Source organism: Epargyreus clarus, unplaced genomic scaffold, assembly GCF_041222505.1.
Source record: "Epargyreus clarus isolate Ecla_fem2 unplaced genomic scaffold, WU_Ecla_fem_2.2 ptg000008l, whole genome shotgun sequence".
Lineage (NCBI taxonomy): Eukaryota > Metazoa > Arthropoda > Insecta > Lepidoptera > Hesperiidae > Epargyreus > Epargyreus clarus.
Genome location: NW_027332216.1, coordinates 9521454 through 9541045, shown reverse-complemented (window position 1 = coordinate 9541045; position 19592 = coordinate 9521454). Strand labels below are relative to the sequence as shown.

The 19592-nt window shown below is 35.0% G+C and overlaps 2 protein-coding genes across 2 annotated transcripts in view; one reads left to right on the top strand and one right to left on the bottom strand.

Annotated features, from left to right (window-relative positions):
- Positions 1–233: 233 nt before the first annotated feature.
- ND-PDSW (NADH dehydrogenase (ubiquinone) PDSW subunit) lies at positions 234–2475 on the bottom strand. The gene is made up of 4 exons (XM_073075952.1): positions 2290–2475; positions 2086–2221; positions 1272–1408; positions 234–428 (listed from the first exon to the last, which is right to left on the bottom strand). Exons 1-4 carry the CDS (start codon positions 2384–2386, stop codon positions 322–324), a joined length of 477 nt encoding a protein of 158 aa, XP_072932053.1. The 5' UTR covers positions 2387–2475; the 3' UTR covers positions 234–321.
- Positions 2476–8231: 5756 nt separating this feature from the next.
- LOC140744384 (uncharacterized) overlaps positions 8232–19592 on the top strand; it is a 75060-nt gene continuing 63699 nt past the window's right edge. The window contains exon 1 of the mRNA XM_073075953.1: positions 8232–8549. Within this exon, the coding sequence (XP_072932054.1) occupies positions 8376–8549 (174 nt within the window). The 5' untranslated portion in view covers positions 8232–8375. The remainder of the gene's footprint in view (positions 8550–19592) is intronic.

Sequence of the window (19592 nt, the reverse complement as noted above, 5' to 3'; positions counted from 1 at the left end):
GACCTGCGTGGCGGAGCGGTCACCATATCGGTCTGACGCGCACTGGGTCCCGGGTTCGATTCCCGACCAGACAGATATCTAAATGATGAATTTAGATGTCTGTTTCTGGGTCTGGGTGTTTGTGTATTTGTCTATGTGTGTGTCCATGGCACCCACGATGCAGGGAATCCTAGTGTGGGGCTGTGAGTGTAGAAAGTGTTTAAAGCATTTTATTTATAAAATAAAAACGCAAGAATGCACTATTTATTTATTTTTGCAGCAATAGTTAACAATACCTATTTATGTTTATAGATAAGACTTTACATTCACTAATTTCATAAATCACTTGGTCTGGTCAGACAAGGGACCATGGCGTCTCTCCCAAATCATGCGATGTTTTTGCTTCATGTATGCTTTCTTTGCATCTGCATATGCTCCTAAATCACCATCTGGAAATAATAAAATTAAAACAGTTAAATACGATAACATTGCAGAAGTCGCAGTATCAGAAGTATATCAATAAAAATAAAAGGAAACAATGAATTTAGACTATAGTTGTTTTTTATTGTATGAAAAAGAAATGTAATGTAAAGCAGCATAATTGAACTGTTTATGATGTCACAAAAAAGGAGCTTTGCCAATGCCTATTTTGTTACATCTTTTGGGAATTCTATCAACAGAAGATACTTTAATTTTGAATTAGTTGCATATTATAGTATACAGGGTGATTTTTTTAAACGGGCCTTCAGCGCCAAATCCAAAACTAAAAGCATTAGCGAACAATGCTGAAGGGAGTTACGAGGCCGATTTTGATAAAAAGTAAAACTGCATCATTTCTTTATACTTTTTAAATATTTTTTCCCTGGCCGAGAATCGAACGAGTTAATTTTGAAAAAAAATACACCCTCTATATTATTCCACTGTCTGATAGTGTTGCTTATAAGGATCAAATTCTGGGAAGTAATGTTATGTGTAATTGTATAAGAGCATCAAGCTATATTCTGTATTTATCTGGTAATTTAACTATATACAGGATATTAGTATAGAATGAACGGGAACATGACAGGAATGTTATTATTAGTAGACTAAGCTGAATTGCCTCTGATAAGTATGTCTCCCTTACCACACCCTTCAAATCAGAACACTGCAGCGGTTAACATAGCTGTTGTTAAGCAGAAATAGGTGTGGCAAGGGCGCTGCCAGCGTTGAACCACAAAGGGTTCTACCACCTACTTATTAGTAGAGCAAGAAAACGTTTCCAGATATCTTCTATTTAGGGTAAAACAACTTACACTTTATAAACCAAGCTTCTTCTGCCTGCTTGTATTTCTCATAAAGAGGTTTGCAGGTGATGACATCAGGTCTCTCATACATCATGCAATCTTCATAGCGCATACGCAAGATGCTAAGTATTTCAGAATCCACAGCTCTGAAACACAAATGTGTATATTAAGTAAATTAATACAGAAGCTGAGTAAACCTTGTTTATAACATATAAGGAGTAAATTACCATGCCATTTGATGTTAAATAATCATAGATAGAATTATTATTGAATGTATGTTAAAAAGCCCGCTGTGTTCCATATGTACCACACCTTTCCAAACAGAGTACAGCAGTGCTTTATACTGCTGTTATGTAGCATGTATTTTTGTGTTTTTTATTTCTAAATACCAATTTCAGGGAAAAATAAAATGCTCCAAAGTGAATGTCATATTTTGATCCTATTTTTGTGCATAATTGTATACCTAACATCACAACTCTTTATTAGGAGCATTTATTTGCCTGAAATAGGTATTTAGAAAAAAAAAACACAAAAACTTGAATATCTCAAAAACAAATCCCTATCGGCTAGGATCGATCGAGTTTTCAGTAATCCTGTATAATGCATATTGATACATGTTAACAAAAATTATTTTAAAAGGACTTTTTAACTTTTTTTTTTCAATTCATGAGTTACCCTAGGTGGTATCATCAGTTACTTTTAATATAAATCATGTTTTTACAGATTAAGTAAAAGGTAAACCTGTCATAAACTTTATGTATACCGTAGCCACTAAAGTATACTTAGTAGTACGAAAAGGTAAACGAATACATAGTTCACTAACCTATCACGTTTGAACTGCGCGTTGGCCTCGAAGTCACATAGCACGTCGTCCGAGTAACACTGATCGATGGTGGGCACACGGCGGAACTTCTGGTGGTACCACGGGTACTGCTTTTGGTTCGGCTCCACAACCCTTTCTGCATCAAAACAACACATTACACGAATGCTTACATAACAATATAAATCAAAATGCAAACGAAAGTACCTTTAAACCATGTTACCGGGGCATCTACTGTGTTGTAAAGACCATTCATAAACGCCCTAAATAGGTTGTCGTCCGGTGGGCCACTCTCTTGTACCATTTTGCCAGGAATATGTTTCAGAAATAGGTTTTTGTGAACAATTCCTGGCTATCGGTTGATCTGAGTGACTGTCACGTTTGACATTAGGCGAAAACCAATGACAGTAATAGATTATACAGGCATCGGGTTATAGATTAAACAATGACTACCACACATAACATTTAATAATACACATTACCATATTTGATAACAACTATAACTGAATATATCTAAAAACCAAATTAATTATGTTATACTGCTTTTACTATTTTTCAATAAAACATAAAAAGCGCCAGTTGTAATAATTTTATGTTGTTCATATCCTCGTGGTTTTTTAGGAACTCTCAGGCGCAGGTGTATAGGTTTCCTCAGCTCACGAGTCCGGAGTCACAATGTTTTCCTTTACCGTTTAAGTAACAATATAAGTAAGTACTTTTTTTTCAATTTATAAGTGCGATTCTGAGATTTGAACCGCGGTTCTCCCGATTGAGAGGACGAATTTCAACCATTAGACTATCGCTCTTTTTTAGGATATTAGAGTCTGCGTCAAACTGCTAGTCCGCTCCGATATTGCAATTGCAAAAAATAGCAAATTGTAGTCATCCGTCCGCTGCCCGCTCTTGCCCACGGGTACATAGCTGCGTTAGTGTGCCCTTACATTGCTACGGAGTATAATATGCGCTTGTGTTCGATCGCATTGGCTCTCTGACTGACCTACGCGCACTAATTTTAGAGCGGACCCGAAGTTTGGTGCGGAACTGCGGACTATACTCCTCGTAGTTGCTGTTAACAGAATTAAGGCGCTATTAACAGAGTTAGTCTCAAATTACAAATTTAATTTAGATGATGAAGAATGTAGGTACTGGGTAGAAGTAAATTTAATATCATATTAAAGTAAGTTAAATGTATTAAATTAAACTTAAGAATTTCTGAAAAATATAATTTTAACATTATATCCACGTATCCATAAAGGTAAGCAAGTATTGAGTCATAACTTGAGTGATTTTTATAATTTATCTCATTTATTAAATTATTATCAGTATATATCGACACTTAATTGCGTTATGGACATCAATTAAAACATAGGGATTAGATTTTCAAGCGGTAGGTACGCTACGCCGCCTACGACTCTGTGAACGTTGTTATCAGCGGTTATTATTGTTTACGATATACCGTTGTCTGTTATATTATATTGTATAATAAAATAAAAGCACGATAAGTTTTTACGTACATTCATATAAAACTGAACAATTGTTTATAACAGAAAACCGTAGAAGGAAAAACACGAAGTAAATCTTTTACAATTAGTTTGTTCAAATCAAAAAAATCATGACCAATATTACCGATACTTATATATTATTACAAAATTGTAACAGTAGGCTTCGATTCACAAATACGTAGGTACATTTAGGTATTTATATAAAATATCGATTCAATCATGATAAAAACAGAATAATAGACAGCGATGTAGGTACGCTAGAGCTTTTAACGACGGACTAATCCAATTATAAATCGGAGGCCCGGCTTTTCATTAGGGTATAGCATGCCAATATCTAAGGATAATTTAATTGTAACATGCCTCGGATGACAAAGCTTGTTATAACTAAACAAAGCGTTCCGCTTGAGTATAGGTAATAGTCTCATTCTGTGTTATGAATGGATTATTTTCTTGTGTACCTACTTATTTCTCTCCTACGTTAGAGTAGTAAGTAGATCTACATACCTACATATTATGTAGGCATTTGTTAGATATTACATTAACCAGAAATTCATGTTATTAATAGTGATGTAGCAGGTGCGTAAATATTAGTAGTGATTTGAAATTTTACATTATTTTTATAGATATTTTAAAGTTTGATTTTTTTGGGCAAAATTGATTTATTTTTAGCAAAAGCTAAAACTAAACCTTTATTGATTCCTCTTTTCTGCGTATCTGTATCTCATTGTTATTTAAACAGAAGTTATTTATGATAATCCTTTTATCATAACCGCTTATACTGGATTGAAACATTATGATAAGGCGGCACCATGAATAATATTCAATACCTACTTACTGAATTTAATATACCTATGTATTATTTACGCAAACCTTTACCACCTTTACACACCACCATAACGTTTTCGCGCGTTTAATTTATTGTTTGCGTTACCTTGTATTTTATTCATAATAATATTTAAATGTTTAAGGCATCGAATAACATGTCAGCTTGTTTTTTATTTCATTTAAATCGATGCCTACACACTACGTAAGATAAGACCAATGATATGGAATTTCGCGCGTTGTTACTATAGAGCTCGAATTTCAAATATTTAATAATTATCGTTTATCACTATTTACTTGGTTTAACTTTGAAATATGTAATTATGAAATATACACGCTTTATATTATATTTTTCCTTAAGTTAAGGATGTTTGAACTCTACCAATCGCAGTTAGTCGAGTTCTAAGACCTATTTTACGAAATTAAAATAAAATAAATCTAAGTGCATTCCACGTAATGGTAAGTAACATTGTGAATGCGTTGCTACCTCTCGGGACTAAGTTAAACTGTTCCGTGAAAGTCGTATACTTTTAGCTTAAGAGGCTTGTTATTAAGAAGCTTTACTCTACATGGAAAAAGAACACATACGATTACCTATTTACCGAAATAAGTCAAAGAAAACAAATTTATTATGGAATCATAAACGATACTAACATGATGGTTGATCCTTAAGCATGTTAGCTCCCCCCCCTTAAACCACCCTTGGAACCACTAGTGCGTGAATAAAAGTATTTTTCACATATAGTTATGAATAAAGATTTTACTCACCATACGGTTACGGTCGTAACTTCAGGCATAATATCCAATGACTTTGATCGTTACGCGCACCGGATGCCAAAGTTCGTACGGTGCCGTGGTAGAACAATCTCCAGAAATTTACTATTATTTTTACTATATAATGTACTTACTGAGCCATTTTGGACATTTAGGTATATAAACAATTAATATATGTATATAGTAATTGTAATCGCAAAATAAAATGAAAATGGAATTAAAATCACTATGATCTATGCAGTGTACCTACCTCATACGTTTTTTGGATCACTTATGCCTATAAAATATATAGTTATTTAAATATCATGTATCTATCGGTATACTTAACTATCTGAAAATGTTTACAGATATGTACTTTGTTGGGTTTTTCATGCAAAGATAAAGAATTTTATATTGAACAATATTTTTAGGGTTCCTTACCCAAAGGGTAAAAACGGAACCCTATTGCTAAGACTTCGCTGTCTGTCCGTCTGTCACAGAGTTCTATCTCTAGAACCGTAACAGACGGACACTTGAAATTTTGACAGAGGATGTATAACGGTGGCCGCTTTAACAACAAATAATAAAAATAAAAGCCATAAAAGAAACCGCTCATCTATTGAACCCTAATAGGTAGACAGTTAAAATTTTCACAATGTATTTATTTCAGTGGCTGCTATAATAACAGATACTAAAAATTAAAAAACAATGTTGGTGGTACGGAACCCTCCGTGTGCGAGTTCAACTTGCACTTGGCCAATTTTATTTTACTATAAGTACTAAAAATGTATCGGTAACTTAAGGAAAAAATTGAAAATGTGTTTACGACCATGAAAGGCAATTATGTATAAACAATGATGGACGTAATAGATTAGTCTACCATTACCGATATTAAATTTTACATTGTTAGGGGATACATTTTGTTAGTATCCCCTAACAAAATGTAGGTACCGAACCTAAAATTCTCTTTCATCTTTTTATAAGAACTTAGAACTTTATACTGGTAGGTATAATACTTAAACAAAGTATTTCGCGTTGGATTCACGGCAAATATTTATATGATATATAAATAACCGAAGATAGGTGCGAACATAGATAGATAGAATACTCTTTATTGCACACTTACAGTTGAATTTAAATTATAAGCAAAATACATACACACGTCAAACACTATGCAATAGGCGGTCTTATCGCTAAGTAGCGTACTCTTCCAGACAACTTATGTATGAAAAAGAAAAGAGAAAGCGAAGAAAGAAGGACAGTGTGCGCAAAGTTACAGAAGGTTATGAAGGATAGGATACATGTAGTATATTAGTGTTAAAGCAACAATATGTGAAACAAATAAATACAAGCAACCAAAAATGATGAAAAAAAAAACATACGAAACAGTGACACAGTACATATGAAAAACATATGTATGAATAAGTCAAAATTCTAATATAAGGATAAGCCCACGGCTTATCATAGAAGCGTAGTTATTTTCAATAAAAGTTGCAAAATGAAATAATAAATGAATTTACTAATGTTTCATCATGATACCTAGATATTATGTTCATAAACTATGCCACAAGATAGAGTTTTGGATGACATTTTTATTTTACACGTTTAGTTAATTTTATTTTTACGTTTTTTTTTTAATTTAAAATTTTAATATTATTATTATTTAGGTTATTTTCTTTTAAAATTTTAGGTTATGTTTATTTTAATTATTTGTCTTTTCTTCATGTTTTGTTGATTTGTATTTAATATTTCTTAAATAAACTATAATGTATTTATTCATTTATAATATAGTGTTCCAATGGATTTATAAATTTATAACCAATGCTATCCCATAATTTGAGTTTACATATTGGATAATATGATTTTTCCTCTCTGTTTTGTACAAACGACATGGAAGAAAAATTCGGAATACATATTCATAGCATGGACTTAAAGTGATTGGGTATAAACATCTTTGCGTGATCTCTGAAAACGCACTATATAAAAAAACAGAATATTCTCAGCAAGTTACGTTTGATCTACAAGAAATACATTTTAATGCAATCAACCAAACACTTTAGAGAAACGTGGTGGAATAGCCTTTCCGCAGTTGTGGGGAGAAAGCCGTGTTCAGACATAAGCCAGCCAAAATAGATATATACAGTATTATTCTATTTAGCCACCTTGCCTAGGATTAGCGACGTCTAAGAATTACGTATCTTATACAAGGTCATACTGTCTCAGTTTAGGTATAGAATTCACAAGCATTTAAAGTTTTTTAAATAATTATAATGTCATTATTCACGAGTCTTTCGGATTTATAAGATAAAAGCTCATCTTGTCGTTAATAAATAATTGAGGAAATAGCTATTTATTTTGTTCTACGTAAGAAGATAGACGATATCTTTAAGTTTACCTCTACAAGAAGTGTATAGTGTAAATGTTTACAAATTTAATGCAATTTATGTATCTGTGCGCCGAAGCTCGGCAAGTCGTGGAAAGCTCCCTCGTTGAAGAATGTCATTGAACGAGGGCGGGCGGCGCGCATGCGTCTAGCGATACGGCCTGTGTTACAAGCTCCGTGTACACACACGATAGTTATGGAAAACTTAGGTTATGTTGTAGATTTATTTATGGAGTTCGTTTTAATGAGTGCTATAAAAAACGTCCGTGAAAGGTTCAAGTTCCGAAGCCGCGGTTAGAGCTTTAACGTAAATGTTTTTCCTGAAATATAAGATCTCGGTTCAGAAATTGCGATTTCAAGGTTGTGTTCATTGATATCTAGTGCGATTAGTGCTTAACTTGATTACTTATTCATTTTTATCCGGTGATAGTGAGCTTTTTTCGCGATAAAATATTTTCAGTAACAGAGCTTTGCTTATCACATTTCTAGTGTGCAAAGAGCTATTGGTCATATTGAACATTCGCAAATGAGAGTAATTTAGTTTTATTGATGATGATTTTTAATACTGTGTATGTGAGACTTCAGTAAATACATAAATGATGTTAAGTGGTAGAATTCCGTTAGCAACCCAGACTTGCGAAGTCAGTTTGATCGGCTGTCATTTGATTGTGCGTCAGTGTGTGGGGGCGGCGGCGTTGTTGTGACGCGGCGCGGAGGGCACGCTCGGTCGCCTCGGTCCTGGTGACCGAGTGTTCGTTAGTTCAGTAGTGTCCGTGTGTCGACAGTGACGACCGCCTGCGTGCCTCCATGCATGCGAGTGCAGAGCCGGCACGATGCGGTGGCGCGCGCGCGCGGCCCCTTCTCGCGCCAAAGAGCGCGCGAATCTCAGTTTCTTCATCTTTGTCATATTCTTTGCTGTGTTTGGTGTAATAGTCTTCACTGAACTTCTCCTCCTCGAACGCCCCGCGCCTGGATCAGCGAGGTCCCGATACAATGAGGAACTACAGGTACCGAATCTTTATATAACTTGTAGCTTGACCAAATATTATTAGACTACCAAAATACCAGACAGGATCGATGTGTTTGTATTTTATTAGTATAAGCATATCTATTCTATGATATTATTATCATTTTATCCATTAGGTTTAATATAGAAATTGCCATATGTATCTATTTACATGTATTATAAATTCAGCACATCCTAAAATCCAGCTGCGTACAAAAGAAAATCGTATTAATGAAACAGACAAGATATTCATTGTTTGTTTTATTTACAATAATGTGAACAAAACAAACGGAAGTTTAGTCAAAAAGGAACGCTGTTGTTACTTCGGTGTGGCTCCCAGGGCAGACTGATCGATATTATCTGGTAAAAACATTGACTCGTACACATACGCTAAAAATAGGTTAAGCGGGAATTATTTATTCAGCAGCTCACAGGATCCATGAACCTACTAGTGATTAGATCAGTTTCAACTATAGGTTCTTTGACACAAAATATTAATTATAAATTTAAATTTATTGTGCATGATCTAATAAGTCAAATATTCATGAAATAAGAATACATAATTATAAGGAAATTTGTAGCCGATTTAAATACGAATTGAAGGAAATGAATGATTGTTTTTGTTATGAACTAAAAGACGAAAGATGAATGAAGGTAAATAAACAATATGAGCTATATCTCCTCGTGGCCTGTCAGTTACAGTTGTCGTGTGGATGTATGGTAAAAGATGAACGAAACCGGTTCGTTTGGACAAAGACGGGGTCAATATCACCGATCCGGTACAGCAGTTTGTCGTTTGTGTACGCGAATTTGAGTAAAAAGTAGGTTTCCTTTATTACTTTCTTAATAAGTATAATAACAGGTACAGATGTTTTTCGATACTGCACTTTTCGATGGTTTATAGGTACCTATTATTGTTTCATGCAATATGTACTTACCTATATACCTACCTTTACATATTATATGTTTTTAATTATTTACAAAATAATCCATGAACTTTAATTAAAAAAACAATATGAAACAATATAAACTAAATTGAAATCAAGTATGTTGCGTATCTTTTCGAGGTTCGAAAAACGTTCACATTTTTAATTAATAAAGGCGTCTATTGTGGTAATTTTTAGACTTCTTACAAACCCAGTATTTATATATTGCTTTAATAGACTCATCAAATAGAAAAGCAGATTGCGAAAAAATCTCAAATTAAAAATAAGTTGTAGCTTTGTGAAACATTTTGTAGACCCATAAAGGAAAAGTACATAGTTACTGGCGCATTTTACTTTAATTTTTTGCATCACAGCGGCGTTTTTTCTTAAAACTGTCATTCAAAGAAAGTCAGTTGCTTTCATTTCGTTTTATATTTTTCAGAAATTGCGGGCAAATATTTTTTTGTTCGTAAAAACGCCGTGGACTAAGGCTGAAAGCGAACGAAATATGTTTAATCCGACCTCAAACGTTTGCAGATGAGTAAGGTTTTAAAGCTCCGGTTAAATTAAATAACATTTTTGACTGACCTAATTTTTTTAATTAAGGTTCTGTGGCTTTGAAATACAGATGTACGACTTCACTACAGATATACGATACATACATACGATACAGACGTATACCAAAGAGATTAAATAATTTGAGATTAATGCATATTTATTATTACATTTTTTCGTAACTTCATTCTTCAGGATCATTACGTTAATCTTCAGAATGTTTTTATCATGCTAAGTCGCTTCAGTCCCCGTGTGTTAGTATTTGCGTAACACGTAAACACACATGGCCCTCTTTTTTGTTTAAGTCGTCAAAACGTGATGCAGCATCGATACAATCCCTAACGTCCGTTATTAAAAAGCAATCTATTCATCTTTTGTCTACCATAGATCGAAATTTGACAACATCCAGTATGGAGAAATGTTTAAATGTCGGTCTTTGGTAGGCAAATCCTTGGATAGATTGATTATTAATGGCGGGCCTAAAGCACACGGCCATGCTATCGTCGAATGTTTGGTGGAGCCGTAAACTAGTATCCTAAAGTCACAAATTACTTCAGGACTTTTAAATCTTGTACTTTGAAATGTAGGGATTTCTCATTAACTACTTATATTCAATAACAACAGGTTTTGTTCAACGTAACGTACAAAAAATTAATGGAATTGATTATAAAAACACCCTTTAATTCTCGGTTTCGCTAATAAAAAGGTGCATGCTTGCTTGTATTAATCAACTTTAAACTAATTATAACTACTTTGAACGTGGATGTGGGAGGTTATAAGGAAAGCTCGTTAGCATTAAGCTTTGCTTAGCTGATTAAAAACACTGGACATTAATGAGTTACTACGCTTTCCCTCGCATTTTCTCAATATATATTTTATTTTATAACTGATAAAACATTTCAGGTTTGAATAATATTTTTCGTATATTCATTAGATACTTTCGTCATTGCATATCCACCGTTTAAAATATGATATTCATTATCATTGACTCATCCAATATATAATTATTATGTCGCAGTCAACTAGCCTAATTAGTCTTAATCGAAAAGCAGCTGTATCAATTCAACCGTAGTCTCTGATACAATATTTTATGAACTGGCTAGTTTTTTGCTCAGGTCATTCTTAAAAAACTTGGCTGTGGTATACATAACGTTAATCTTTTTCTTTTTTTTTTTTTTTCGAGGGGGAAACCTTCAAAAGGTACCCGACGACGTGGGAGCGACGCCGGGTTATGTGGGATTTTTACCCACTAAAACCCCCCCGGTGGCCGTCCTCAGCGCTTGTTGGAGAACTCCGGGATCTCCAATGGAACACAACCGGAGTCCTCCGAGCGCGATGCCCCGGTCGGGCTCTGCTCTGGGGGGAGCACTTTGCGCTCCTCCCGCACACCTGGTGTTTACGACGGCATGCGACCACACATGCCGCCGTTCTTCCCGGGGTTGCTCTCCGTACGGTTCGAGCTCCCACTCTTGCCGCCGGCAACCCCGGAAGCCCCCTTTTACTCGCCTCTTACGACAGGCAGGGGATACCGTAGCCCTATTCTAGTCCCGGAACTACAGGGACAACATAACGTTAACCTATTAGGTAATGAACAGAGTTATAAAAGGACATATCTTATTACCAATATCTCGGCACGCTTATTTAAATACATTTTAACTACTGAATTTACATGAATTGTACCCACTCGTTCGGAGGGTGCAGCAGTGTCTTCCTTACTTATTTTTAAATTTCCTTTTATGTTCCAACCTAACCTAACCAATCCTATATGAAACATTGATATACTAAAGAAACTTTCCTTGCTCTTTGATTTGATGTTCAATCAAGCATCAATTAAGCTCATTCAGGAAGCTAGGTAGTTAATATAACGGCTTATTAAGCTATGTAACTGCGACTTAATTATTTCATTCATAATATATTACAAGTATCTATCGCATAGCAGAAGCAGTGGTAACGGGGACAAATGTTCAAAATCTACGCAAATATATTTTTTAAAGTAGTTTGAGCATTACGTATCTAGAAATTATAAGTATTGTAACAATTAATAAGGGTTACCATACTTTTTATGCTAAGGTAAATGATATTTTTAAACAAGTCCTTTGTCCGTATACGCATATTTGACTTTATTGCAATAATTTTTAAATAATTCGAAAAAAAATACTATTCGTATTATTAAATTTTCTTCATATCATAGACTACACAAACCTATAGAGAACATTGTTAATAAATCTCAAGTAAGTATGTAGATTTTCTCAAGATATTTTCCTTAACTATAAAACCAAGTAGGTAGTAATAATTTTCTAATAAGCATTTAAATGAAGAACAATATAAAAGATACGTGATGAGTTGTATATACCGATTTTGCTTAAATTGCTCATAAGTGCAATGTGTGTGTTTAAAAATGTGCTCGTCTCTGTAAAGTCTAAACATAGTTAAACAGATAATTAAAATAAAACAGATATAGCAGTTTTCGACATTAGCCTGTTAGCTAGTGTAGCAGGTACCTAGTCTTATAAAACACGTACATACTAACACGTATACGAAACGAACGTATTAAGAACCTATGTACCAATAGGTATCTTAATTTCGTAGTTTAGAATACCATATAAGACATAATATTGATCCGTATGTGTAGATTATTACAGAAAAATATGATATTTTCAAAAAGTACATTACATTTATTACATTTCTTAGTTGGTAACGTCTTATAGTTTCTAGTTTAAATAAATATAGTTCAAAAAACTAAAAAACACGCTTTTATGATAAAATTAACTAAAAAGTAGAAAATCTAAATGAATCTAGGAATCAATTAAGGAACAGTAAATAGTATAATTGTGAAATAAACCTACAAAGTTTGAACGAAATCTGACCGTTTAAAGTGGGTCAAAATCGCGCCCAAAGAAGTCGGTTACAAACATACAAACATACAGGTGAAGCTAATAAAAAGCGTGTAAAAAGCCCTTCATAATGACTACTTAGTAGAATTTACTGTGATACAATGACATTTTCATGAAGGAATTCTATGAAGATATTAAAATTTTATTGCCTCTTAATATTTCCAAGACGTTTGAAAGCACGCTGGCACACTGTTTGGCATTTTTATAACATTAGATGACTTAATAAAACCTTTAAAGTCTATTACTCTAGAAGTGTACTCTGTGTGCACAAAGGGCTCTTTTCTTGTCACGCGTGCTTATGTCCGCATGCGTGAGGTCATTCGTTGCAGTCTCTTCCCGTCCCGAGTGCATGTCGCTAGCACGACAAGAAAGTTATATTTGAAATCATAGCACGCATGCATGCAAGCCGGCATAAACCTGCATGACAGGATCAGATAAATTATTAAAAGTAGACCCGCGTGGCATAATTGGTGTTCTACTCTAAACACGAAAAATAAACTTTGGATTAGTTTAGTACATGGGTATAATATTTGGTCCTGAAATCTCAAAACGAATTATAATGTTTGCATTCAATTTTATCGCGTTAAGAATTGTACTCGATATGAAATCACAAACGATATGTATTAATTAGTGTTAAACTACTAATCTATGTGTTAAACAATAATAATTAATACTTTCTTACTAAAGTAACAGCAATAACATAAATTGTTTAAAAAAATCAATAAATAAAATATTTTGCTTGAGATACTTAATTTTTAGAAATTTATAAAACTTAACTATATTATATTCATGATTTATTGTCTCTGCATTAATTTTGAAGTTATACGAAAAAAATATCTGTCATTGTTGATATTTGACTATCTGTTGTATGGATTTCATTTATGATAGAACACAAAACACTACTCATAAAACCACAACGAACATTAAAAATAAATATATTTACATCGCAACTGAAATACATATGATGGCAAAAGTATCGATGTCCCAAAGTGTAAGTTTGGTCACGTTACTCTTGGTGGAACAACGACCCCATTATCCATTCACAACGTATTAATAGGATAATCCTCTTCGTCAAAAGTAATCCTCTAAGCACATCATCTGGTCACGGACGGTTAATACGAATGAGAAAGTTGATAGAAGGCAATAATAATAGAATAGCACATATTTGATGGTGGTAGAACCCTTTGTAGTTCGCTACCGCCGTACCTATTTTTGCCTAATAAATACTAGCTGTGTTTAGCGCTGCTGTGTTGCGGTAAGGGAGTCATATTTATCCGAGGTGTTCCAACTTCATCATCAACCCATTACTGTCCCACTGCTGGGCACGGGTCTCCTCACAGAATGAGAAGGATTAGGCCATAGTGGACTATGACCTAATCCTTCTCATTCTGAGAGGAGGACCGCGGTGGACCGCGCTGGCCAAGTGCGTATTGGTAGACTTCACATACCTTAAGTTTTTTTTTTTTTTTATAAATCTCTCAGGTATGCAGGTTTCTCACGATGTTTTCCTTCACCGTTTAAGCAAGTGATAATTAATTTCTAATACCCTCATAAATTTGAAAATCAGAGGTGCGTGCCTGGGATTTGAACCTCGGACCCCTCGATCGAGTTCCAACTTAGGTAGGACTAATTCTATCTCGGGTTGATTACAGATGTCCATGGGCGGTAGTGACAGTTTATCTTCAATTGAGCTATATGCTTATTTGATACTTTTATATAATAAGAATATTTATAATTATGATTTACTATCTCGAGGTGGTCAAGTGTCAACCTAAACCGTGATAGTAGCCCTACCCCGTATTGAGACTATTTGTGTCAAAAATGATCAAGGCTATCCGACGGCGGCTAATAAATAATATTACCGAAGTACCGCCCTATTTACTTTACTGCGGCGGGACACGTGTACGGTAACCCAATATCGTCTATTACTCATAAATGTACCTTCAGGGTCAATGGGATAACCCTACCTAATTATGTTTTTATAAGATTGAAGTAGCGAACGAGCATAGAAGGTGATGGTGAGTGGTTACTACCTACTTTTGTTGGATATTTGTAACCGATTCTCTATAGACAAGGGGTTTTTATCTAAAGTTGACCACTGCGTTGTCACTGCTGACGGCATAGTGTGACACAATGGTTGCATCATATACATGTAATACAGCATATGCCAACCTTTTAAAGGTGGTAGAACCCTTTGAGGTTCGGCTCCGGCGGCACCACTGCCACACCTATTTCTGCCTAATAACAGCAGTGTTAAGCGCTGCTGTGTTCCGTTTTGAAGGGTGTGGTAAGGGAGACATACTTTTCCGACGCATTCCAGCTTAGTCCTCAGGGTAGTAGCCACTTACCATCAGGTGGACTGCATGCTAGTCTGCTACTCCTATATTATAAAAAAAAATATGCCAACCACAATTCATTATCATTATCCTTCATTATTTTATTTACTATAGCTCATGACACTACAATATAATCTCTAAATTATACCCGTCTACGACTCACCATTGACAGAGTTTGATAAGCCTCATACGTTTAAACGCCCTCCAATGCACCAAAACGCCAATGCAATAAATAAAATAATTATTTTAATGGATGAAACAACAATAAAGGATGCTCCGAATCCCCTTCCGAAAGTTATTTTGGACAACTTCGTCATAATTGAGTAACGAGTTCGGCGAGATGAACGAATGACGTGTTAAAGAAACCGTCATCTCGTTCATTCAACAATTGAACTGACAGATAGCCGTGTAAGTAAAGAATAGTGACATGTACGAAATTAAATATTGCTATAATGTTTCATTTATAGTAACATACAAACGATTATTTGGTCACTGTAAGCACGTTTCATCATCGAACCATTATTGTCCCACTGCTGGGCACATGTCTTCTCACAGAGTGAGAGGGATTTAAGCCATAGTCCACCACACTGGCTAAGTGTGAATTAGTAAAATTCACACACCCCTGAGAACATCTTTTTTAGAACTTTCAGGTGTTCAGGATTCCTCATGATGTTTTCCTTAACTGTTTAAGCAAGTGATTATAACAAATTTCTAATACGCATAACTTTGAAAGTCAGTACCTGGGATTTGAACTCCAAAGTCCCGAATTAAAGGTTGCGTTTCTAACTTCTAAGCTATCACTACACCAAGCTCGTTTATTAAATCGTATAGTACCTATATCGTTTGCTTTTATATTTAATGTTATTGTACAAACCATCATATCATATAGCACAACAGAGCCTCACATAAACGTATAGAAATCCTTATAAAATAAAAGCATCATTATGGCTACATACGAAAGCGTAGCGTGTAACGAACCCTACGCATAATGCGATGATTATGTACAGCGACGTAGTGTTACTTCGTAGTTATTGCTTAACGGAAGTGCAGCTTCGCTAATAATGACTTGAACGTGCCTGGAATTAAGTGGAATATGGTCGATGCAGTTAAATATGGCTGCATTAAAGATATTGGAGGAATGGTGGAGATTGGAGGTCCGGAATGTGAAGTATGTTAATATGTTTTAAGGTTGTAGAACTCTCAGTGGTTTGACTCCGGCGATACCACCACCGCACTTAATTCTGCATCATAACAGTAGAGTTAAACGCAGCTATGTTATGGTTTGAAAGGTGTGGTAAGGGAGACATAATTTTTCGAGTCATTGCACCTTAGTCCTAAGGGATAGCGGCGCTTCTGTGCTCGGCCTCGAGTAAGAATCCAATCTTACCTGGGGTTGATTTAATTGGGGTTAATAACGTATTTGGCGAGATTATAATATAAATACTTATTAAGTAATACGTTATATAATAACAATTGGACAATTAAAATATAACACCTCCAGATCCGGACCTAAATGAAAGAAAACAATTTTTTTGGTCACTAAATATGGAACCACAATGTTGTCCGACTCACACTTGACCCCTTCTTTGTTTGCAACGTGTCATGGGAATTGCTTCCCGGTGATACCGTTTCGGCTTGATTCGGATAGAAATAGCCTCCTGTCAAAAGGATAAGGATATAAATGACTAAGGCCGCGGCGTCCCTCGTCGGTGCCAACCTTTTCGTCCATTACGTTGTGGTCGCATTTTGATTACTGCTGATGGGTTGCGATTTTTTATATAATTCTACCTATTTCGAAAGCTGAGTTTTGGAAAGGTGTAGATGCAGACTGACTTACATGTCAAGAGATCATCTTGGTTCTCAGAAAGAACAATGGATTTGCGATTGGCTTTTTTATTATATAGGAGTAGCAGACGAGCATGCAGTCCATCTGTTGGTAGTATAAGATTTCTACCTGAGGTCGGCCACAGACGCGCCGCTACCTCTGAGGACTCAACTGGAATGCCTCGGCAAAGTATGTGTTCCTTACCACACCCTTCAAACCAGAACATAGTAGCGCTTAACACTATTGTTATGAGGTAGAATTAGGTGTGGCGGTGGTGTCGCCGGAGTCGAACCACAAAAGATTCTACGACCTTCAAAACTCAGGGGCTCAGTTAGAACCCCTGTATATAGATGACAACTTACCATCAGGTCGGCAGCATGCCCGTTTGCTTCTTGTTAGTGTTATTCTCGTATCTGTCTAAAACACTTACACATAGTTGGTACGCAGAGTTTCGGACGAATATAAACACGTAAAACTTCGTGCCTAATAAAATACCTAAATACTGTTAAGAATTTAATTACTCGCATACGTGCCGTTCGGAGTTTGCCTTTATAACACGAAACCTATATTTAACTTTTAAGCAGTTTTATTTCTAACTCTTCCTAGTTAGCAGTACCTTGTAAATACTACCAGGTTAGTACAGTAGTCAGGTAGACTGTAAATCAGTTTCCTAATTCAGTAGACGTACATTCGCCCCTTTAGCGTAAAATTGAACTTTTAGCAGTAAACTCCTTCTTTGTAAAAGCCGGGTTAAAGTTAGATCATTCATTGTTTCGTTATTGCGGTTGACGCTAAAAATAGCTCACCACACCGAGGGCGGCAGTTTATTCCATTTCAGTTCACACGTTTAAGAACAGTATGGGATAAGATCGAATTACAAGTACAGTACATATTGCGGTCATGTCGCGTTGCTAGCAAAGGGCGTATTTTTGAAACAGAAGTGTATAAGGGCGTTTTTCCTGTCGCGCGTTACGCTTACACGCATGTCTCATCTGCATGCGTGATACTTGCATCCTATCGTTTAATAGGCACACGTATGTATTTAACGAGTAAATTATATAGTATAGTAAATCGGTGTCCAGATGCAATGAAATAATTATAATATGGAACTGCATGGACTCACACTAAAATTTATTTTTGTAAGGCAAATGGTTCTAATAAAGTTTCGCTGGTAGTACCTTTCTCGGTTTTGTATTTCCCGTACTACCCTAAAAACGCGATCAGCATTCACATACACATACTTCGACGAATTATTATTAGATTATTTGCCTTTTCTTAGAAGTCTATTTAGCTTCTTCATCCATGATCTCTCTTCATGCGCTTGTGAGCTGTTATTAAGTCTAGATAAAACCCGACGCGAGAGGCCATTGTGTATTCAAGAAAACTTTTGACAAGAAGTTCGTTATTCTTTCAATTCCAGTTGGCTTTTGTGAAATTATTCTTCGCTCCTCTCTTTTCCTTATTCACAATTAAGGGTTGAAACTTCTCTTAAGAAAGGAAGGTGAAGCCTGTTGATTAGTGACTATTTTATTTGCTAAGTTATAGAAGTTACTCGTCCTAGCATTCCTGGAGCGGTCAATGCGATCCCTGGAAAAGACAGCTAATCAAATACGAAGTAGGAAGTATAATTGAAGAATAATGCCTTACTGTAATCACATACGAAGTAGGAAGTATAATTGAAGAATAATGCCTTACTGTTGCTTAGAACCAGGTACATTGGGAGATCTTTTGTTTTTTTGGTTTAACACTGTCTTCAAAACGCAATTTCTTTACATTTTTATTTGTTATGGTCAGTAGACCGACTGATTCGTTATCGTAAATTGCTTAATGTAACTCTTAATTAATATTATCGCTCCAAATAAGGAAGCAGAAATTAATTGAAACATATATTTTTTTCGCACATTAAACAAATTTTATGATAAGTTAAATGTATCAGGAAATAATGCGTGATACTTGGTCTATTTCAAATCAAACAGGTAGGTTTTATCTATGGGATGGGGTCGCAATAACATAACTATGTTGTTTTATTGTACCTACACGTGCGAGGGAAATCTATAAGATATCGGATATCCGTTTGCGTGTACGGTTATGTCGACGTCTATTGAATTGAAATATTGGAACGTATAGGATTCAATCTGTTTGTTTTCATAACATGTTTTATTTAAATTATTTACTCAAAAGTGGGTCTATATAGAAATGGAATATTTGAATACTAATAAAATGTGCCACAAATTGGAAGATAGATTGGATCATAGGTTAATATTATAACCTTCTTTAATTCTGCGTCGTTTTTGTCCTATTGGCTTTTTGCATTGTGAAATATAATAAATATACTTAGCTCATAAATGCAGACCTGGCATTAATAAAAATAATAGTAGAAGAATCTTTTAAATATTTCAGTTAAAAAAAAAACTATGAAACTATCATCAAGTGTTTTTATATTTATGTCAAATTTTCGCCAACATCTGTTAGGCTAAGTATTCCACAATTATACAAAAATAGCCTAAA